Below are 23,068 nucleotides of genomic sequence, written 5' to 3'. Positions count from 1 at the left end.
AAGAGACAAACCATGGCAGTCATGTGTCGGTTCAAAAATGGCAGCAAATGAATGGTGAACGGCCGGTAAATCGCATATTCGGGACAATAGAGTTGGAACACATTAAATAATTGGACGACAAACATAATGGTTCAGCGAGACATGTTGGAAATCAAACGCGAAAAATGCTGTAAGGTTTCGTCGGGAGACGAAACTCATCGCTGACTTCAGGGGAGTTCATTGCCCAAACAGTGCCATAAGGGGATAATTGGGATAAAATCCCATATTTTCTCCACGCATTCAGGTCTTTCAACTCCATGTTGGAGGGGGACTTAGTCTGGGCGGGTGGAACGATCGAAAATGACGGTGAAGCGGATGCATCAATCCCTTCCATCGTGTCCGCATATTTGATGCGACCCTCTTGAATCGTGAATTGTGGAAAAGCCCAAAACACATCTTGGTAGCCTAGTCGCAGTGCAAGCAAGAATCATAATGCATTCACACGAACACCACCACAGTATCATACGTACCTGCTGCCTCTAGATTCTTCACACTTTCAACCTTGCAGATAGAAACGCTCCAATCCGACTTGTGGCCAAGATTGTCTTCTGGAAACTGACATCGACATGTTCCGAGCAGTTCATTTTGCCACAGATGGTCTAATGGCAGAATGAGCTCGCAGACCATCAAGTCCCGTACCTAAAATCCGAAGTGACAAAGAAACCTGATCTTTGGGCCAATTGGCATACCTCAGGTTTAAACCAAGCACCATTCAAGGTGACATGGTTCTGGGACACCCAGGCATCGAGGAGCAACAGAGGTGAAGGCACATCAACACCTGGCAAGGTGAACCACGGGGGCATGCCCTTTATGGAAAGAAGCTTGGAGACAGTCGAAGTTACAATGGCAGGCTTCTTTTGGAAGCGCGGGAGGGTCCTCTTAGTCAGAAACATGCAGTTGGATGTCGGGTCTATGTGCGTGAGATATGAATGATGTTGTATAGATGTCGTTGGAGTAAACGGAAAATCAAACGAAAATGACACTGCCACGCAACCGTTTGAGGCTCAAGTAAAGGATGTGGCATAGGGTCAATGATTTACTCCGAGTTGACGTCTCGTTGTGCTTTGCGCCAACGCTATGTTGCCTTGTATTGCTGGTACTGGACCCGGGGAATATTTGGTTTAGTTATCCTCTGTACGTGTGCAGTGATTCCCTTTTTAGAGGCCGTAATGAGTGTTCACACAACATCACCAACACAGACTTTAGCCTGAATCGGACGCCCACACGTCATGCAAACGGTGAGCCTTTTCTCCTGGGTGTCCCTTGCACGGGTGCAGGGCTCATGTTAGCTGGCATATCTGTAGCCCCCCCCGACTGACCATGGGCGTACACTATTCCGAAGGCCCAGGCCTTCTTTCTGAAGTGGTTCTACACGATGCATGGGAGTGTTGGTCTCACTCGAAATGACGTCGACGTTGTGAAGGACGAAACCATCTCCGAGAACTTTGCTGAGGTCTACCACAGTTGGCTAGCACAGTGTAAGTCAGCAATCTGACAACAGTGTATCCGTTTTCATGTGTTACCTGGTGAAGTACGACATAGAGCTGAGCCGGTGTGCGAGCGAATTGACAAGGGAGTGATGCTCAACGAATTTGGCCATCAGTTGAACCGAATTGCCTCATGTTGCGTTGTGAGCGCAGATGACGGGCGCGGTATGTAGTATTAGGAACATCCTACCCGAATTATCTCACGTTTTGGGATTTCCAGATTCGTGTCCTGGACCTCATCGGTCAGCCTTCGATTTTAATCTCTGAACCTCTTCGTCAAGGTCCGACCATCGTCATGGGATTGCCTGGCATAATGCAGAATGGAGGTTGGGAACCATTTCGCCAAGAAGTTCTAGCTAAAGTCTCAGAGTTAAGGATGAATGATCATCGTACCGCATGCAGCACTGCGCCTTTAACATCGTTGCCTCCCTTCGGAGGCTCCAGCCAACTCAGGCATCAGAGCCTGTACATCTGTTGTGGCGCCTTCGTCAAGCACGTCAAAGCCACCTTGCACAACTCCATTGCCGCCTTCCGAAGCCAGAAGTGGCTCCTCAGTGACTACGTTTGGTGGGAAGTCTTCGATAAGTTCGTCAGCTTCTCATTACAGATCCCATGCTTCTCGTGATGTTCGACCTCCACTCCTACCCCAATGAGGTCAATGTCAGGGACGCGTCCGGGGTCGAGAGGGCCCGGGGTAATGCCCGGCACTGAGGCCGTCGCGGGGTGTGGAGCGGGCGTGCGTACTGGCGGGCCCGATCCGGGACAGTGGTCCCTGGCCACTCAGACTGAAGTGGAGAATGTGAGAAGAAGGTTACTTCTTCGGTTCCCACTTCAGGTACATTTATGTACATGCGGCTTGAGTCACATGACAGGTGCCACGTCATCCTCGGAGGCAGCCGCAGGCATCCGGGTGTCCCCGTGGGGGATCCCGAGAGCGTCCGCTACATGCGCGCGTGCTGGGCACAGCGGGAAGCTGTCCGGGGTGTGTGGGCCGGACGGGTCAATAGTACATTGATACAAGGGAAGGTGGTCCGTGTAGATAGAAAGAAATAAACAGGAAGAAGAAGATGAGAAGAATGAAATAAAGAAAGGGGAAAGAAAAGGGAAAAGAAGGGGGAGGAGAGGGAGGAAGGAGGGGGGAGGGGATAGACAGCGGGGAGCGGGTGTGGTGTGGCCGGGTGGGCCCGGGTGGGCCCAGGTCAGGCGGGTGTGCCCTGACAGTCAACAAGGGCAGATGATGACTCCGACCCATTTTTATTCTCATCTCATCCACAGGCGGTTGGTTCCGCAAATGTCCTTGCGCTTGACGAAGACAAAAGACCTGATTGATTTGATGAGTAACATGGCTCTATCATTTGCTTCGGGTACAGCTGGTGAGGATGCGCGTAATGCAAATCGCACCGCCGGCATTTTTTATATTTGTTCCAACCCAGAGCTTTCTGCAACTCAGAAAGCGGCACTTCTTGCGATGGGGTTCGGAGTTTCACAAGATGCGATGTCTGAGGTAATCTCTCTTTTTTCCTCGCTTCGGTTCGTACCTCGATAGTGTACGTAATCATGTTTTCATTTATGTCTGTTCATTTTCTCGAATCCTATGGTTTCACTTAATTTGAACCGAGAACTGATCTGGTTGAGGGATCCGCGCCTGTGGCATTGATTTCGAGCTGTTCAGGTTGATCACTACTAACTCGAGGACGATATTGGCACCGAACTGACCTGGTTGAGAAATTGACGCCCTGTGTTGATTTCGAGCTGTTCAGTTGTAACAATATTGTTTATTTTTATTTATTTCGAGGACCGAGGAACTGATCTGGTTGCGAAATTGATGCCCTTCGTGTTGATTTTGCGCTGTTCAAGTTCCTAGTCACCCTCCCCGCCAAGTCAAGGCCGCATCATCTGCATACACACACGTGCCACTCACTGATCAGAAGTGTGACTAACATGTAAGTGGGTAGAATACCCGCAGAACTAGCTTCTGAGTTATCATTCAGGAAAGGATTCGCTCAAAAGGCCCTCAAAGCGAAAGCCACAGGACCAGCTTCTAAGGTTCACTCATCACGTTCGAAGCATTACCAATGTCCCATTGCGAAAGGTCCGGATGGGCCTGTATTTAAGCACACCCTACATGATGATGGTCCATCAAGTCTAAGTGAAGATGAAGGTGCCGGCAGTCAGATCCACTTGCAAATGGAATGCGATGAAATTGAGCCGGAACCTACATGTTATTATGTTATGGTTGATAGAAGATCGCGTCATGCTCGCTGCAGGCTGGCACAAGAGATCCGATGGGACCGTGCTGTTCTACCCTCGCTTATATATCCCTACATGAAATACGTGCGATGAAGCCGGCAGTCTCGCCATTTAGACTGCGATGTATTGCCATCTGATGACGGTTCTGAGACGGATTCCGCATCTGGACATCCCGTCCAACCTCACCAGGTTACAGGCATTTGGATTCACCGGATGCGGGAGATTGTGCTAAACATCTGTGAATGTTGCACTGCTCCCATTCAGCTTGCATCTTATGGTCTCTTCCCTTGTTCCCCGTGAATTCTCAGTTGGCAGTCGGTTTTGACATGCTTGAGTTAGTGTCTGAACTGTTCGTGAACGTGGCTCCCAATGAGAGAGGATGGGCAACTACAATCACGAAATATCTTGAGGTTCGAGGATTCCCATTTAGAAAAGGGGTGCGTGGTGTGGCATCGAATTTGTGTATCACCGGAGCTGACAAAGGTGCAGTTATCTCTACAGCGACGCTTTTCAAATGCGCTCCGCCACTATCAGATGCTTGTCCACCTAGTGGATGCAGAAATTTCCAACACTGTGGAACATTCTCGATGCTACCTCGCCAGCTCTACAACAGGGAATCCTCTCACCAACGAGCATGCCGTTGTGGGGACCGAGCATACCAAAATACCCATTTCAGCGTCCCAGGAATCCCTAGCACGGTCGATTATTGAGTCATGCCTACAGGTCAATCTGGGAATCGCTCAAAAAAGTTTATAGACACCATTTTGTCTCTCAGTCATTCACTTGAATCGCTCAAGGGCCTCCTTGCTAACTTGCGAGCCGAGTTGGGGCTCCTATCTACAGACCCCCTCGGGTCCATGGGTCGTCAATTAGAACCCACGGATAGGATCACAGCTGAAGAAGCATGTGTTCGGCGTATGGAGGAACGCATAAGGCAGAAAGAGGCCAAACTCCGACAAACCTCCCCTCCGATGGTTACCAACCTTGAGAGCTTGCGCTGTGATAAGTGGCTCAACTTTCAGTTAAATCTACGCATTCTGAAGGATCAGATTGTTTCCAAGCTTCATGCAATATCGCAGTCATATGCTTGGTGTGTTGGTATTGATTGTGTTGTCATGTTGTCCTGATAACTGGAAACATCGTAGATCAGAAGACCCAGGATCAGGCTGGGAGAGCGATAAGACATCACGAGCCTGGTATTGTGGCTACTGTCAAACGTTATAATGAGAAGCGGAATGAGATGCTCTGCATGCAGTTGGCAGGCAGCGCTCCTGCGAATTGTGCCGCCGGAGCTCAACACGACAGTCATTTTTGATCTTGATGTCGACGCGGACATTTGGTTAGATGCTAGTGTGGAAGACCTTGGACAGTTCCCAGGCGGTGAAATCTGTCATATCCGTGCATACCCGACCCCGACCCGACTTCCGGACCTCCACCCTCTTCACCTCCGGAGTCATAACCTACCACTGCCGTTCCGATACTCACCTTCGGTCTTGGCAACACACCTCCTTCTTACCCCCCATGCCACCTCTACCCCTCCTTACCTCTCCGACCCTATCTCCGTCCGCTCCGATACTCACCTCGGACCGAACACCGCCCCTCTCACCACCCTCCTACTACTCCTCCTCCTCCTACTCCACTCCCCCTCCGCAACACCTCCACCCTCCTGTCATCCTCCTACGCTTCCCCCATCCTCTCCGATACTCACCTTCGGACCTGACAACCCTCCTCTCCGCCACTCCTTCCCCCTTACCTTTCCCCTCTCTCCTCCCTCTGGTACTCCTCCACCACCCTTCTGCCAAGTTACGACCTTCCGCTGCTGTCCCGTACTTCCTACTCGGACACCGCTCGTACCTTCGCTCCGAGCCTCCGTCATAGTCCCGACCTCGGACTTTGACTCCACCTCGGTCTTAGTCCATTGCATTGGTGACCTCATACTACGTAAACACCATTGCCAATATCCCTCGGACTTTCAACCCCGCCTCCGTAACCTCCGTAAGCTCCGCAACCTCCAAGCTTCGCGGATCGCCTTCGGCACTTTCGCCGCCTGTAATGTATCTCTCGCGTTTACCCCTCATCCCTATTTGGACTACTGCTTCTTCCCATTCTAGCCAGTTAGTCATCATCCCCACTTCTCCTCATCCTCCTGCCCCTCTGGGCCTGCCCTCCCTACCTCCTTTCGGATGTATCACAGGTCCTGCCTTATGACCTTCGGTACCGCTCCGCTCCTTCTTCCCTTTGTCCCCGTTCGGACGTCTTCGTTCCGATTCGGTTCCCCTTTGTCCCCTTGTGCTTTTGCCCCTTCCATTATATATATCAGCGCTTGTACATACTCGTTTTGGTTCAGTCCGAAATCGACCTGAAATGCCCCTAGAGACTTCCTGCTCACCTACTGTGAAATTAAGGACCAAATGGACAAACAGCAATGGCACAGCGCTCTGCTTGAGTCGCTGAGGCCAAGGTCCCTCCACGCTAAGTCTCCGATTCCACTCCGGAGTCGTCTGTATCAGCCCCGTTTCTAACAAAATCCCCAGTTGGCTTGTTGACCCGAGTGTCCGGAGACAAATACATGATGCGCAGGAGTATATTAATTGTCGAGAAGAACTTGAACGTTGCAATGCGGAGTGCTATAATTTGCGAACCTGGATCACTGAACAAGATGCAGCAGTGCAGCATGCGATGCAGATGTGTAGCAGAGGTATGCTCGATTCAGACAGTGACCGTATTTACTTTAATCTGGGCAATTAGACCCCGATGCCTTGTATTGCCTTCGTCTTGTAGAGAAGAGTTTGGTGGCGGTGAAGCATTTGACCACTAGACCATTTGAGTGGACAATGCTGAATCAAATGCCGGTCAGTCCCCTAGTGTTTCTGCCAGCAACACCATCCCCGGTTGTTGCCCACCTACCACCTTCGGACCTGGACATGTCACCTCAACCGCAGCATGAAGTCCTAGGCGTTGAAGATGGATATGATAGTTCAGATGATGACACGGCGAACGGCGAAGCCGAAGCTATTGCCCAAGAGGGGGATTTCACAGTCATTGTAGACCTGGATCGTGCGACGGCGACGTTGGGTGATGCAGGTGGGGAGAATGGCGCCACGGACGGGGACAGTGATGATGAGCTATGGACCTCATAGCTTCCGCAAGTCTTCACTAGCCCCTTCTGGTTGGCGACATCCTTCTCTGGCATCCGTACTGTTCACAATATCTCCTAGTTACGTCGACGAACGCTCCTCGTTGACTTCGAGTGTCGCAACGCCTGTGTCTACGCTCAGGCTCAGAAAGTCAAATTCCTTTTGATAACGGTACCCTCGCGGCAATCCATACCCTTCCTTAGTCGGCGACATTCTTCGTTCGTGCTCACAACCTCGGTACTATTCACGTCGACGTCGACTTCGAGTCCATTGATAGCTGCACCCTCACAGCAATCTGTCCTTCGTCCGCACTATTCGCGACCTCACAATTGCTCACGTTGACAAACGCTCCTCGTCGACTTCAAGTGTCGCAACACCTGCGTCTACGCTCAAACTCAGGCACTGAGTAATAGTAGTCGTCTCAACCTTCGTTCTCATTTCGCTCATATCCCCGAACGACAGAATGCAGACAAGACAATGGTGTCCCTTCGATCATCTGCAGGTCATACTGCCATCTCACACCCATGTAGCATCACAAAGGCCAGCCTGGGTGATCGACCACAACGACTTCGTTGCTCAACATGAACATGACACGTCTTACATGTTCGTGTATTGCGATGGCTCACACTCTGTGCAAAATGGGGTCACAAAGATGGGGTACGGGGTCGCTATTTATTTTGACAGTCAGGAGATATTGGGGAGGGGGTTCGTTGGGACGGGGAGTTTGATGGATGCCGAAATGAGAGGCTTGCAAGGTGCGGCAGCGGAGACGAGCCGCATACTCAAGAATGAGATGCTGGTCCAGGGGGTGACGCGCATGTATATTTTCGCTGACAACACGAACTCCATTGGAAGAATTGTCAGGAGGGTGGGAGGGTGGCCATATAGCAGGAGGTTTAGGAAAATAATCGGTAATCTGTTGTGCTGTCAGAGTGGTGTTGAAGTTGTGGTACAGTGGTGTCCGTCTCATTCCGGTGTGAGGGGGAATGCACGGGCGGACCAACTGGCGAAGTTGTTTGCTTTGTAAATTTATTATAATCTGCACATAAATGGTTTCCTGACAAGATGAATGCGATAATGTATCATACAAAGCGTTGATGATTCATAATTCAGTGGTTAATTCTTCTACTGTTTACATGGTGGACATCGCTGGTTAGTATGTATGGCAACGCAAAATCGAGGCCCTATTGGGCCTGGATCCTGGCTGATTAGGCTGTCTGAGCGCCCCCTGAGATTCTTCACTCAAAGAATTCTTTTTCTCTTGGTTTTCCTTCCATCATCCTTGGTCTGCTTCCTCTTGGACCCCGATAGAGAAGGTGGTAAAGGGGACTGAGGGAGGGTTGCCAATTCGCTGGCAGTCTTTACAGGATACTTTTGTCGAAATCGAGGCCAGCCACCTCCATAAGGTCTGGACAGATCTCGTGGTCTCGATTGATGCTCCCGAGTGAATACCCTCCTGTCTGAAAAGAACGTGATAACCAATCATCCAGCTCCTTCCCAACCCCTGGCTGAGTGAGTGAAGGCTGCACCCCTGATGAAGAAGAGGTCACCTGGGCGAGAGGGGAAGGAGTATCCAAGCTCAGGAAAATGAAGTAGACCCCCCTCATATTCTCCCAAAACGGCCACAGCGTCAAAGCCAGACCAGCATGAATTGGTGTCCTTGTGGTAATCCTCATCCGAGTTGAAAATTACTGCATGACTGACAAAGTGCGACTTCACTGCCTGCAGGTCCTTCTCTTTGTCACGAAACTGCCTAACGTGGTTCCACACTTCCTGCCCACTCTTTGCTAGCTCAGGAGCAAGGCGTTCCATGTAAATATTCGTGGTGTGGTAAACGGGTTCACATTCCCGATGGAATTCCCTGACCGTCTTCTTGCAAACCTGGGCATCGTGACTGACAGTAGGGAAATTGCGCTGAAATCCCATGAGATAACAAGCAGAATGTTAGATATTCAGACTCACATAGCCACCAACACCTTGCCAATATGCAAAGTGGGCCTGACCGCTTTTAAAAAGTGACTTTTTCTTGAAGTGGGGCCTGAAATCAGACTCTTGGAATTTAAATTCCTTATTAAACTTCTCGCTGGCCTTGACAGTGGCATCCTGTATCAAGGTCATAATAAAATCATAAGAAAATGATGGTAATCAACTGACATGGACGTAGTCGAGAGCGTGGGGCAGTCTGATCGCCAGAAGAGTGCCATTTTTATCTTCAATGGCAGCACCTTGAGCATAGTTTAGCACTATGTCCTGTCCTTCTGGCACTGTCGGTAGGCTCAAACGCATCATCTTCTCCTGCGAGCCATTGTCATTGGTGGCCTTGTCGTTGTGCACTGCAACCTCCGCATAGTCGATGTCCACCCTCACTGAGGCAAATCATCAGCAGCATTCATAGGTATATAGGAATTAGCCACGGACCTGTGTTCTTCATGGCTTCAAGGATGACGTTGTCCACATTGTTCTCTGCATGGTGGATCGCCTCCCTTGAGAAATTGCTCTCCACCTTTTTCAGTCGATCATAACGAGCTGGGAGAGACTCAGCACTGTTTTATTTTTAGTTGTGATAACAAAAAGCAACTATGGGCCCACTCACTTGGGTTTCATCAGAAACTCAGTCTTTATTATTCCCAATTTCTTGTATTTATTGGCTTTGGCTCGAGAGCGGTGGGGGCCAGCTTTAGCAGATGAAGCATTGGGCTTTAGCTGTGCTTGGCTTGCGGTTTGTTGTGGCCCAAACGGTGAAGCCGTGGGAACCAATGGCTGAAGGTCGAATCCGGCTGTCACCACCATGCATTCTGGCCCGGATGCCGGCCCCCAACCACCCGCTGTCTCGACTATGACCTCAGTCTTAACCCCTGCTAGGACTCTACAGTCGAACTCGCGCGAAGAACCACCCTCTCTGGAGCTTGGACGCTTTCAGCAGAGAATATTGGGTCCCTGTTTTAGCTCAAACCCGAATTCTGTAACCCTCTGGGGCCTTGGATAGTGCCCGCTATTACAATATCCATTAATCCCTCGATGTAAATAGTGTTGATATTCTAATATGCCCACTCAACGATGATTAACATCGATAACACCCATGTCCTTCGTAAATTTGTCATGTTTAGCCAGCGCGAGTCCCTTAGTGAGAACGTCAGCCACCTGGTCACTTGTTGGAACGTGATCGAGCTTGACGTCGCCATTGCTGATGCATTCGCGGATAAAGTGTTGCCTAACGTGTATGTGTCTAGTACCTCTTTTCTTAGTTTATTGAGATCCCGGTCTATATTGTTGGTTGCTGCTGGAGCGTTTTGGACAAGCATAGTCTGCAAGGTGTTCATGCAAGATGGGAGAGAATGGATGGGTTGCATAGCGATCATCTGGTCTTCGATCCGTCCTCGGTTGCCAGGGACTCGTTTGTTCACCTCGTGGGCGAGGTTCATGAGGCCAGATATGTAGTCTGGGATCGATTCATAATCACTGATCTTCGCATCCCCATGCTTAATTCTTGTGTAGTATTCAGCAGAGGCGCCAGCTACTTGGACGGAGTCGCTGAGGGATAGCCACAATCTTCGGCAAGTATTGCTCTCTCCTTCAACCCACTCTCCGTGCTCAGGCATCGTTTCAGTCAAGCTTTTATCGAGGTAGCCCCCAAGTGTGTCCCATGGCGAATCGAAGATTAATGGACCATCTGTTCCAGTCATCACGTCCCTTCAGCTTGGCAATAGCAAGGACGGCCTTATCAATGGACGACAGACGCATGAACAGATGGTCCATTAATGTGCATTCTTCAGGTCTGATCCAGAACAGGTGAGTGACTGTGGTTCAGAACAATACAGCTCCTTTCTGAGCAATAGTTCAACAATGCCAAATGACTTCTTAGACTGGTGGAGTAGAACTGGGCTCGTAGTTATTCCCGCAACTGCACAGCGTGACACGTCTATTGGTCCGTACCAGGTTCCACTTCCCTGACCGCCAGTGGCATTGGGCTGCTATTCCCAACACGACGATGATTGCCTAAACAATGTGCATGTATCCATTTGTATACGTGTTCATACATGCTGCGTGTATATGTACTGCGCTCTCAGAAAATGTCATGCACCTTCCAACCTACCTATGATGAGTCCGAGCCTACAGAAACTGACGTGAATCGATCTGTAGGTTATTCTTTGGTTTGAACAACCCAATATTGTTGTAACAACCAGCCGAAGGCAGTTCATCTGGTCATATAAAACACGCTCAAAACGTGAGCGAAGGCGTAACGGATAGCGTGACGACGGCCCCGACGGGATGTCGAAGCCTCTTGATTTGAAGCGAGCCGGTAAATACAAAAATGAGAAAAAAAAGGAGGCGATGGGGCAGGTGGAGGGTAACGATGAAGACAACTGAGAGTAACAGCAGAGAAGCACCAACAAAAGAGCAACAGCGTGCAGCGGACGCAAGAGGTGGTGGCTGAGAAGCCAAAGTGTACCGCGGATGCAGAGGAGAAGGCACGGGGCCGAAGTGTAACAGCGGATGCATGTAAAGAGAAAAAAATAAACTGATGTACCGATCGAGCAGCAGAAATCAGAAACAAGGACAAAATCGCATACCAGACAACTAAGAAAAGCTGAACATTGCGGATGAACAGTCTATTAGAAACCACCTCCGCCTAATGCAGGCATTGAGTGTAATGGTAACACACTCTCTGCGGTTCGACTCCCAGAATGTCCATACCTTATGCATTAAGGTTCCCAAGACCATGTGTACAAATTCCAACACAGTCTAAAGGCATAAAGCAATGAATATTGCGTACAGATGAGGGCTCGACCTAGCAAAGGATACCCAGAAGAAAAACTGAGGCGCTGAGGCCTCCATTAAATTTAAACAAGACGCTTCCTCTGTGTGTAAGCGTTATACGGCATTTTCCGCCAGCAGCCTTTAAGTGTCACGTGAGATAAACAACCTTCTGGTGGGGATCCTCTTGCATGTTCTTGCATCTTCGTGGGTTTATGGGTAGGGGTCGCTACCCTACTCGGGTTCGTGGGCAGGGTTTGGCCACCTTGCCTGCTTACCCAGGGCTAGTGGATGGGGTTTGGCCACCCTGTCTGCTTGGCCTTTCATGTTTCCTGAGACCAGAACACCGCCCACCTCGTTGACTGGGGGTGCATACATGTTGCTGGATCAAAGGGTCTTGAGCATGCAAGATGGTCATTTTGCAACATTCGTATGGATTTTCAACAACAACAACAACACTAGTCAACCGTCATCAGGATTCGTTCGGCAAGAAGAGATTCCAACCCTGCACCTTCCCCTTCTACCAACAACAACTAGCTGACATAACGTACAAGGTCATCAAGCACACGAGTCATCTACTGTCCCTCCAGTCACTACCACCTCCACTTCCGACTCGCTTCCCACCAACAACAAATATGTGACACCTAGCACCGTCAACAACGGCCCCGGCACGATGCGACCGCCAGCCATTCATCGAATCCGTCCAACCAGTCCCCCACCTTGAATCGGCACATTCACTCCCTTTGGAACCCATCATTTGCGATATAATTCAGGGCCCATCATTCGTGGGTCGATTCACTGATGGTCAAACAAATGGGAACAATGGTGCTCCGAACACGTTGAATGCATTGAAGATAGCCTTTTGAAGTAAGATTGTTAGTAGGGGACATGGAGAGTGAAGAAGGGGGAAAGGTGAGTTGCTCGTGCAGTTTGTTCATTATTGTTGCCGCCATTGCCCGTGTTTGCCTCAGCGCTGCCGGCGGCATTGTTGGCATGGCCTATTGCTGTCCATTCTGTGTGAGGCGACCGCAGCAGTGGCATTCTTTCCCTTTGTTGTCACCGTGACCACATGTTGATGGGAATCTTCCAACCCCCGAATCACTTCGACTCCCCCAGTTCTTTATTCGTGATACCAAGTCCTCAGGAACGTTCCTAAATCATATCAGACCCGCAAACGCCAACGTTGAGACTCAGCCCTTCCCTTTGAGGGATGGTGATATCATTCAACTCGGGATCGACTAGCATGGCGGTCAGCAAGGTGAGATGTCACTCTGGTGTGGATATGAGCTTAAATGGTTGTCTAGCTGCAAATCTTTCGCTGGTCACTGGTTGGCAGTTGCCGCCCATCTCAAGTATGTTGCCTGTCATTTGGAAATCTAGGAGTTCCATTGTGAAAGGCAACTGGATGTTTCAAGTATGTACTGCGCATCTACTCTGTTGACCAGACAACACACCCCTAGTGCCTGGCCATGTATCTGACGATCCCTTTGTGTATACTGTATGTAGTCAGGATAGTTGCATTGCCATGTCATTGTAGGCCATTTTCTCATTGGGAAACACACTGTTGAGGTGAGTGTCATAATTTATTCACGAGCTCCTCTCATGTATTGCATTTAACTCCCTGCAGTGGTTTCGGTTTTACCTTTCCTTTCTATCCATCTCCCTGGAAGTCCCAATGCCATAAGTCATGGATGAGAGCAACATCCAGGCATTTGTGGATTTCCAGGCGGAAGTCTTCTTTTGTTTATTTTATTTTATTTTTTCACACTTTAAATTGCCGAAGGGATCGGGCATTGGAGTACGGTGGACACAAGGAATAGAGTTAGGAAAAAATGTGTCTCGTCGTTCGGCAGAGTTTTCACGGCCCTTTTTTCTATATCATGTGACCCTAAGCAACTAGAAAGTCCGCAGGTCCCTTCGAAAATCAAAATCAAAATGCCACCACAGATGGTCACCACAGGCTACAGACCCACTCAGGATTAGTCCTGAGGATGCCAAAACACCAGTACTCATAACACTACTATCCAAACTCTGAACCAGACGGCATTACATCGTTACAGTTGTCTCATCATGTTATTAGTCTAGCTACTTATACCGCAGCAAACCAGCATGGAAGACATTTTGACTGACTCGGATCTGTGGGCGTATGTAGAAACCGGTTACACACTGCCGACCGATGCGACGGAGAAGGCCAAAGTGGAGAAGGCGCAATGTAAAGCGCTTACACTGATTCATCTGCAGGTCACACCTTTCATACACACGTTTGTCGTTGACGCTCAGATACCTGAAGCGGCCTGGAAGACCCTCAAAAGGGAATTTGAGGTGACCCGTGCCACATCTCGTATATTCCTTCGCCGGGAGCTGTATACCACTTGCATGGCAGAAGAGGATGACCTGGACATGCATGTCTAGAAGATGCACAAGATCTATAATGATTTGCACATAGCTGGTGATAACTTGCAGGACTCAGAGTTTATCATGGCGCTGCTGATCTCACTCCCCACATCCTGGGATAGTTTTGCAATTGAGCTGAAAGACCTCGATTCGTCGGACACCACAGTGAAGAGCACCGCCAATGATTACAATACTAGCTGCGATCAAGGGTGACTCTGCACCCAAAGGTCGTACCTGGCAAGAATGGCACTGCGCTCTGGGACACCTGAACCCATCCTCGCCCAAAAGAAGGCTCTTGGAGCGGTTGAAGGGATGGAAGTCGCACCCGAGTCCACTTTGAACTTTACGTGCAAAGCGTGTTATTCAGCCAAACAGACCACCAAGCTGTTCCCCAAGGAGTCGAAGTCTAAATACAAAGAAGTAGGTGACTTGATCGTCACCGATGTCTGGGGTCCAGTGCAGGTTCATGGCAAGGGTGGGTTCCAATACTTCATTACTTTTACGGATGTCGCCACCCGTTTCAGCATCGTAGCGTTCCTTTGTCAGAAATCCAAATCTGTCACTCAATATTGCCGTTTTGCCGCTCGTATCCAAACCCAGTTTGATCAAAAAATCAAAGCTATCCGTTTTGATCGTGGCATCGAGTTTCTCAACGATTCGATGAAGTCTTTTCTTGCTGAACAAGGGACTATGTACACGACAACCACTCCCCATTCCTCCACACAAAATGGCATTGCTGAGCATCTGAATCGGACAATTCTGGACCACTCGCGTGCTATGTTGTTTGACTCCCAACTCCCCAAATCCCTCTGGCCCTATGCTGTGTCATATGCCACCTTCCTTAAAAACCGTACCCGACGCGCATGCTTAATGGCCAAACGCCATATGAAGCTTTCTTTGGTAAGAAACCGAGTGTTGCCAACATCCACACATTCGGGTGCGACGTCTGGATCCTTGACCAATCAGGTAAGAATGGGAAGCTTGATCCCCGTTCTAACAAGTACCAGTTCATAGGGAACTCAGAGGAGACCATCGCATACTGGTATTACAAGACCAACGGGGAGGTTGCAAAGTTGCGGAACGTCATTTTCACAAGTTCCCCTCCTGCAAGTCTGCTGACTCTCCCTCTCCCTCTGTCACCTGAGGGGGAGCTAGTTACCCACATTCCCAATCCCAGTATTCCACATTCCTTTCCACCACCTACAAGTCGAGGTTCCACTCACCTATAACGACACCATGAACAGACCTGACTCCGATGTGTGGCTCGAAGCCTGGGATGAGCTACTATCCCTCAAGGAAACCCGGATGCATGTTCCAGTTAAAACTGATGAGGTTGAGGTTCGTAATGTCGTCGGGTGTCGTTGGGTATTTGCGTTAAAGAAAAAGGCTGATGGAACAATCGAGCTAGGATTGTGGCCAAAGGTTTTGGTCAAGTTTATCACATCGACTTTGACGAGACCTTCGCACCTGTTGTCAAGTGGGTCTCAATCTAGATTCTACTCGCTATCGCTGTGCGGCTCGATCTCGAAGTCCATCAGATGGATGTTAAAACCGCGTTCTTGAATGGCGACCTAGAGCACACTATCTGTATGAAGCCACCAGCAGGCTGCACCGATTATGGGAAGGACGACATGATTTGGAAGTTGGAAAAGAGTTTGTATGGGCTGAAGCAGGCTTCCAGAGCTTGGTATGAGAAGGCGAAAGAGGAGTTCGGGAAACTTAGGTTTCTCCGATGCGGCTCTGATTTCTATCTAACAACCTCGTTTTAATTTCACTGCTCCGATTGCGTCTAATTTCAAGCTACCCTGACTCGATGCCCCAAAGTCAACGTCCGTGACTATCAATCTCGAATCGGCAATGTAATGTACGCCATGCTAGGTACGCGTCCTGACATTGCTATGCAGTGGGCGCTCTCAGTCAGTATTCCGTGAATCCTGGAAAGGATCACTTCGTTTTCGTCAACCGCACATCTTCCGATATCTCAATCACTCACAAAACTACAAGTTAGTTTACAACGGTAAGACGCGCGACAATGACTTCACAGGGTACTCCGACTCCGATTGGGCTGGTGACCCACGCGATCACAGTCTTCAACAGCACTTCAAGTATGGAGGGAGAATATATGGCATCAACACGTGCATCGAAAGAAGCCATATGGATACAACAGTTCCCTGGTGACGTTCTTAGTCCACCTTCTGTCCCACACACTATCCTTGGCAACAATCAAGGCACTCTAGCCTTAGCCGCCAATCCCACCTTCCACACCTGTAGAAACTGAGGAGCTCTGCGCCCGGGCAAATGGGATGGATCTTGGAACAAAGACTGAGCTCTCACCAAAGGCCCTCACCGCAGAAAGCAACGTGAAAGGAAAGGGGCGTGACCTTCCTGGATGGCACACAAGACATGTTGGAGTTGGGGAAAGATCGGCCATTTTCGAACAAATGCACAGCGACAGAGGCCGAGAAGGAAGCTTATCAACAGAAAAAGGTGGCTGAAAAGGTGAACGGCGAAAGGGAAAATGCCACCAAAGACACAGACGAGAGCGCAATGTGCGCTGAGTACATCCTAGATGCCGCACTAGTAGCCGACAAACCCTCAGACTCTCCCAGACCATGGGTCGTGGACTCTGGTTGCAGCAGCCATTTCAGTCCGAACAGGGAGGCATTTATTGATTACATACCTTTCCACCCTCCCCGAAATATCCCTCGAGCCTGATCCCATCCTTGGGGATGGGAACCGTTCTAACGACCTGCACCGCCAATGGAAAGCATGGAAAACGTGTCACCAGCAAGATCCATGAAGTACAATATGTACCTGACCTCTCTTGTCTGGAAGAGTCCTGATACGTCGAGGACTTCGGACGATCCTAGATCTCGACGGCATTTGTAGAATCCAGAAGCCAGATGGAACCATAATCGCAGAATCTCTAAAAGAATTCGGACCCTTATTCTACCTCAACCACCCCTCTGCATCGATGACATCCCCGAAAAAGGAAGATACGCTGAAGGAGATGATAAGAACCAATCAGTTCTTGGAGTGGAGGGCGTTCCGGGTGACTCAAAGGGTTTTGACTGTGAAGCGTGTATCAGGGGGAAGATGGTGAGGGGGCGTTTCGCAAAGGGACATAAGGTCGCTGCGGAACGGCTCGGACGAGTGCACTCTGACGTGTGCGGGCCCATGGAGGTGACATGGCTTGGGGGAAGAAATATTTCTGCATGCTTGTCGATGATTACTCGGGCTTCACTCTTGGGCCGGTTGTCTGGCAAGATGACGAGACTAGGTCATTTCTTTCCTTGGAGAGTTGAGAAAGCATACCGGCACTTGGCGTCCCTCAGCCCTACAACCTAGCCGGGCAGGACACAGTGGAAATTAGAGCTGTGTAAAGGACCATTTTAAAGATGGTAGAGTACACTCATGTTTATGACGAGCGGAGTAGTGTTCTACGATCAAGTTTCACCAAGGCTCTATTGCAATGATTATGAGAGTAAATTACCTGTTTTTTGGTCATTTTTGACTAGGTAAACGGTCACTTTACAATCATCATACTTTGTATTTTACGCCACAGGCTTGGTAATTTACGATGATTGCAGTTGGTAAAAAATATCGTCATTCACAACTATCATCATGGTAGTTTACAGTGATGATAACCGTAATTCTTCGAGTGAAATAAGCGATGAGCGGGAAACAGAAAATACACGATCCAAGTGAAAGATGACTGGCATCGAAGTTTCTGGAGTTCAATCATCATTGTTTTCAAACTCTACTCGCTCCAGAGCCTTTTGATTGGTCCCTGGAATACATATACCCCGGGTCCCTGGTAAAATGCTCGGAATAAGGGTGCTGTTTAAACTAGAATTTCCCTTAAATTTGTCCAAACACCTGGGTTCCCTGCAAGTACATGTCTAGAATACCTCACCACATGAATAACGTGGGAAGAGACTAGGGCATGTTATGTAACGCCAGTTTCTAGCCATGCATGCGCCTGAACTCCGTGTGAACTCTGGGCCTAATTAACACAGGCATGCGTCAAATTTACAAAGGGAAATTCAACTCAAAACAGCACCCGTATTCCTCTGACACAGGACTTTCAGTATGGTCACGTGACCTGACTTACGTGAGCAATAACCCCCCTGGTGAGCGAGTGGAGGTAGAAGAAACCGAACAGAGCGTCAATGGACGACCATGCTTAAACCCACCACCACCGAGGCACAAAGCCATGGGCTGTGCCAGTGGCGAGATGCAGCAGTTTCAGTGATGGTCGAGTAACAGAGATTCGAGAATGGGGCACTTGAACGGTCGTGTCCACTAGGATGTTCCACTTGACATCTTCAGGAGGTGTACTCAGCAGAGCTGAGTCACTGGGGCGTGAACTGCCAACAACACCCCTCGAAGGATTCCATCGGAAAGAATACAATCCGCAGCAAGCATCGACCGTCCTCAGACCCACCACTGTCGTCTAGCATCACTGAGGCACAAGGTCATGGACCATGCCAGCGGCTCTCAGTTGGAGATGCAGCAGTTTCAGTGACAGTCGAGCAACAGATAATGGGGCATTTGAACGGCAGTGTCCACTAGAATGCTCTCCGTATCCCTACTAGAGACTACTCAGCAGAGCTGAGTCACGAGAGTGGAATAAAAACGCACTTCAAAGGATTCCGTGTGAGAATACAATCCACAGCGAGCATCGATGGACGAGCATCCTCAGACCCACCACCATTGTCTAGCATCACTGAGGCACAAGGTCATGGACCGTGCCAGCGGCTCTCAGTTGGAGATGCAGCAGTTTCAGTGACAGTCGAGCAACGAATGGGGTATTCGAACAGTCGTGTCCACTAGGATGCTCCACTTAGACTTTAGGACACAGAGCTGAGTCACGCAAGCGGAATGAAACTGCCAACAACGTCCCTCAAAGGATTCCATCGGAAAGTGTTATAGAAACGGATCTAGAATCTTATGGTCCGTGACTATAGGCAAGCAGACTTTGGGATTCCATCACCTTATTTCGCTGTCAAACCCCATGCCAAGCTTTCCCACTGGGTTTTGGTGCTGGCTGGGGGATTTGTTGAGTTTCAAGGGATTTCCCTTGATCATTGTAATATTTATATTAGATAGTTATGAGTCATATGACATGTAAGGCAGTTGCCGGAATTGTTTTCTCATTGTCAAATACATAACCCACAAACCTTGTACCGCGATTGTAACATCCTCACCATTGTGTCACCACTGTAAACTCAACCTGTAACCCTGGAATCATGTCCACCTCCCTATTCCTCCTCTCCATGACAAAACCGCAACGAGGTGGGCATTCCCACGCCCAACCTCCTGCTGCCCACTCCCACCAGTCTACCGGGTGGTCGAGTGGTTACTCCCATCCAACCAGAAGTTCCCTATCAGGAACTGTAACCTATCCCACCTCCTCAGGAGAAGGATACGGTCCAGGCAGCTCCAGGATGCCTGGCCACGCACCCGCGGGTCCCACTTCCCACGGTCACCCACTACCGTGCACTGGTCCACCAGCCCGCTTTCCCCAACAACTCCCGCTACCGGTACGCTCCCATGAGCGCCAAGTCACCGATAGCCACCAACTGGGTGACTCCCTTTGGGAGTCCCAGTATCCCTCACTACCGGTACGCTCCATTGAGCGCCAAGCCACCGCTAGCCACACACTCCCAGCACACCCGCTACCGGCACGCTCCCAGGAGCGCCAAGTCCCCGTTAGCAGACAGCCAGGCAGCTCCCTCAAGGAGCCCGCATCATACTCGCTACCGGTACGCTCCCAGGAGCGCCAAGTTACCGTTGGCCGACACACAGGTTACACTGCCAGACACCATTCCGCTCTCCCTCCGATGGCTACGCAGCCACCTCCATTAGTGAGCCGAACGGCTCAGGTTGGGTTCCCTGGAACCCATTCCCGTAACAGAAAGAACACAATCTGTGGGGAGCATCGATGGACAACCGTCCTCAGACCCACCACTGTCATCTGGCATCACTGAGGCACAAGGTCGTGGACTGTGCCAGCAGCTCTCAGTTGGAGATGCAGCAGTTTCAATGACATTCGAGCAACAGATCAGGGCATTCGAACGATCATGTCCAACGGTGGAGACCATTCAGCTGGATGGGAAAAACCCCCCATGAAATTGGTGGAACAGTGAGCACGGTGAAAGATGCGGTTGGGTAAAAGGAGCATGATGTTGGGAGGACTGGGTTCAGCGGCGTGGGATGAGGTGATGGTAGAGCGCTTAGCAAGTCGACACAAATAAGGGTAAATCCATGTATCGAGGTCGCTCCTCCGACGCATGAATGACAGTATATCGATGCTGTCATTGGGATCCTGTGATACGGTCCATGACCTTGTGCCTCAATGCTAGACAACAATGGATCTATATTTGCATGCAACCAATGTGGCGATCATCCAAATAACAGCGGGAGTGAGACTGCTGGCAAGGGCATCCATCCCTTCTCCATTATACAAGTTGTCATATCCATCCCCGGCCATCGACTTCCGGTCCCTCCGTTCCCTCCGGTCTAACTCCGCTCCTTCTTCACCAACCTCAGAGCTCCCGTATTCCGCAATCCTCTCGGTACCCCTCGATGGTCACCACCCCCTCATTTCAATTTATTACCTACGCCTCCCTAAGTACGGAGCCCCGAAGACTTCCGGACAGCTCCGACGTTGTAACGGGTCTATCACCACTAGACTCGAGACAGAAGAGAGGGGGAGGGTTGGAGTGGTCGCATGCACAGGTTTGTTAGATTGGTGTGGATTCCACTACTCCTCACTGTCTAGCTAACTATACAGCTGGTCACGGTATCACGGAAGAGTCCGGTAATGACAAATAAGGAAAGAACAATAAGAAGGGGAAACATCAGGTGGAAATGGAGTCAGAAAAATCAGGAAAAATAAGAAATGTGTAGGAGGGAACATTGGCTAAGGGTGGTAGAATCGCGGGATTTGGCTTGTTTATGGTACACCAGAAAATCCCCGTTACAACGTCCGCTAGCGCACTCCCACCTCTGCTGGGCAATGCACTCGCCTGCCCTGCAGAGCCCATCTTCGGGCCTATCCCTCCTTTCCGTTTCTGGGTTATCGCCTGCCTTACCGCTAACCCCACGACCCGACTTGTCGGTAATATTCAGTCGGCTAATGCTTTAACCCCGTTAGCTCCGCTCCGTTCGGCTCCGCCAATTGCGGACCCGTCTTCACTGTAACCATATATATATCCCGCTTGTACATAGGTTACACTCCAGTAATAAAATCAACTAGAGTTACCCCCCTTCGGTTCTGATTGCCAGTCAGTAAGTTAGGGCACGGACGTGTCACTAGGCACAGCGCTCTTGGCAGAAGTCGCTGAGGCCAAAGCCCTCTGCTATGGAGACACTCCCTCGTCTCGAATCTGGTCTCTGACACAAGTCACGATTAGCTAGGCTAAATAATAATCAGCTTTTGGTCTTACCTCAGGTCCCTTTGTTGTAGCACAAGTGTAACCGCAGTCGCGTTAGCACGTGACAGAGCGGCATATCCCACTATGTACATCATAATAGTACATGAGGGGACTTTCACAGTGTGGGTTAGTAGGGTTGGGGTGACGGTGTCCTCCGGGGTCTGGTTTCGGGTTGCTTTGGTTCGTCTGTGGATGGGGTTGCTCCCCGGGCTCAGTGCTGTCAAGATGGGTGGTTTTCTTGAAAGGTTCGGTCGGTGGGAACCGAGGTGTGATCGGGGGTAAGTCTGGATCTCTTATCGATGGCATGCGATTTCTTTAGGTACTTTGCCAGCCTGAGGATTCCTTTCGGTCTCCCCATCAGCACCATGGTCTGGTTTGCCGTCCGCTGCCTAGCAGGTGATGGAACTTCCTGAGTTGCAGGCAGTTTTGTAGGAGGTGAGTTCGCATCTGGACCGCTGCGCCGCACTGGCATTCTTGGCTTTCCGTATGGATGCCGAAGCGCTAGTAGTATTCCCCAGTGTGCGCGTGTCCAGTGCGAAACTGGATTAGTCTGCTGAAGGTTTTCGGTCTAGTGACTTAAATCTCAGGGTGGGTCTGAGTGTCGGGGCGATATGGTTCGCCAGGTGGAATCCGGAGCTTGGGGGGTTGGGTGTGGTTGACCATCGTGCCTTCCAAGCTTCTTCCATCTCCGCTCTGTGTAGGCTCTCTCCGTATGTGAGTGAGTGGTAACCTGGCCTGTCTGTTCTAAGGTGGGCACCTTCCTTTGCTAGCTCGTCTGCTCGGTCATTTCCTGCAATACTGCAGTGGCCCGGACACCAGCTGACTGCAACTTTCAGGTCTTCCTTTTCCTCGAGCAGCCTTCCTATCGTGTTCCTGAAGGCCCACGAGTGTTCTTGTGCCTTCCTGGGTTTCCCCTGGAAGATGCATTTCACTGCACTGGCATTGTCTGAGTATAGGACGATGTTCGAAGGGCCGTTCGGGTTGCAGTGTAACCACGCGTCTCCACTATCTCCCAGCTGGAACCGATTGCTACTCTGTAGGGGGGTCCTCTATTACTAGAGTGCGTGTTTCACACGCGCTGACCTGCAGTTATTTTTTACGAAAGGGTTCATGCCCCTTTCGCTTTTTGACTGCTCCTTCTCACGAAACCGCTGTAACAGTCTATCTACACCAGGGGGGTTGTACTTGGCCATGCAGCCACCAGCTCAGGGAGCTTGATTGCATCTGCTGAGCAGACTTTCGTTCCGTGGAGGCCCCCAACGGAAGCGCTGAAAGACTGCAATGGCTGACTTGCACATGACCTATTAGTGCTGGTACGTAAAAGTTGTTCAAAGACAGTTAACATGGTGTCAACATTCTGTCAATACCATGGCTAGCAAGGGCTAACTCAGGTTTATGGAAGACCCTAATTACAGCCTCCGCATTACCTGGGACCGCAGTGAACGAACGATCCCTGCCATTGCAAAAACGCAATACGGTGACCATCGCACGCTTCTTCCACTTGTCTCTGCTTACTATCGGATGAGCAATGCTCTTGCGTGGCACTCACGAATAAGGCGATTCG

General features: G+C 50.1%; 3 protein-coding genes across 3 annotated transcripts; all 3 read right to left on the bottom strand.

Moving 5' to 3' along the window:
* Positions 1 to 151: 151 nt before the first annotated feature.
* Positions 152 to 932, bottom strand: EI90DRAFT_3129603 (uncharacterized protein; the record flags this gene model as incomplete). The annotated part of the gene is made up of 3 exons (XM_039064216.1): positions 152 to 444; positions 510 to 678; positions 729 to 932. 3 exons carry the CDS (start codon positions 930 to 932, stop codon positions 152 to 154), a joined length of 666 nt encoding a protein of 221 aa, XP_038911720.1.
* A 5,776-nt stretch (positions 933 to 6,708) lies between these two features.
* EI90DRAFT_3019431 (uncharacterized protein) lies at positions 6,709 to 7,126 on the bottom strand (the record flags this gene model as incomplete). Its single annotated transcript, XM_039057366.1, has 2 exons — positions 6,709 to 6,974; positions 7,009 to 7,126. 2 exons carry the CDS (start codon positions 7,124 to 7,126, stop codon positions 6,709 to 6,711), a joined length of 384 nt encoding a protein of 127 aa, XP_038911719.1.
* Positions 7,127 to 8,395: 1,269 nt separating this feature from the next.
* EI90DRAFT_3129601 (uncharacterized protein) lies at positions 8,396 to 10,596 on the bottom strand (the record flags this gene model as incomplete). The annotated part of the gene is made up of 7 exons (XM_039064215.1): positions 8,396 to 8,827; positions 8,876 to 9,016; positions 9,068 to 9,279; positions 9,332 to 9,456; positions 9,507 to 9,812; positions 9,867 to 9,905; positions 9,965 to 10,596. 7 exons carry the CDS (start codon positions 10,594 to 10,596, stop codon positions 8,396 to 8,398), a joined length of 1,887 nt encoding a protein of 628 aa, XP_038911718.1.
* Between the last annotated feature and the right edge of the window lie 12,472 nt (positions 10,597 to 23,068).

Source organism: Cantharellus anzutake, assembly GCF_015039405.1.
Source record: "Cantharellus anzutake strain C23 chromosome Unknown EI90scaffold_59, whole genome shotgun sequence".
Taxonomy (NCBI): Eukaryota; Fungi; Basidiomycota; class Agaricomycetes; order Cantharellales; family Hydnaceae; genus Cantharellus; species Cantharellus anzutake.
The sequence above is the reverse complement of the archived record's forward strand: the minus strand, read 5'-3'. Positions and strand labels throughout refer to the sequence as shown.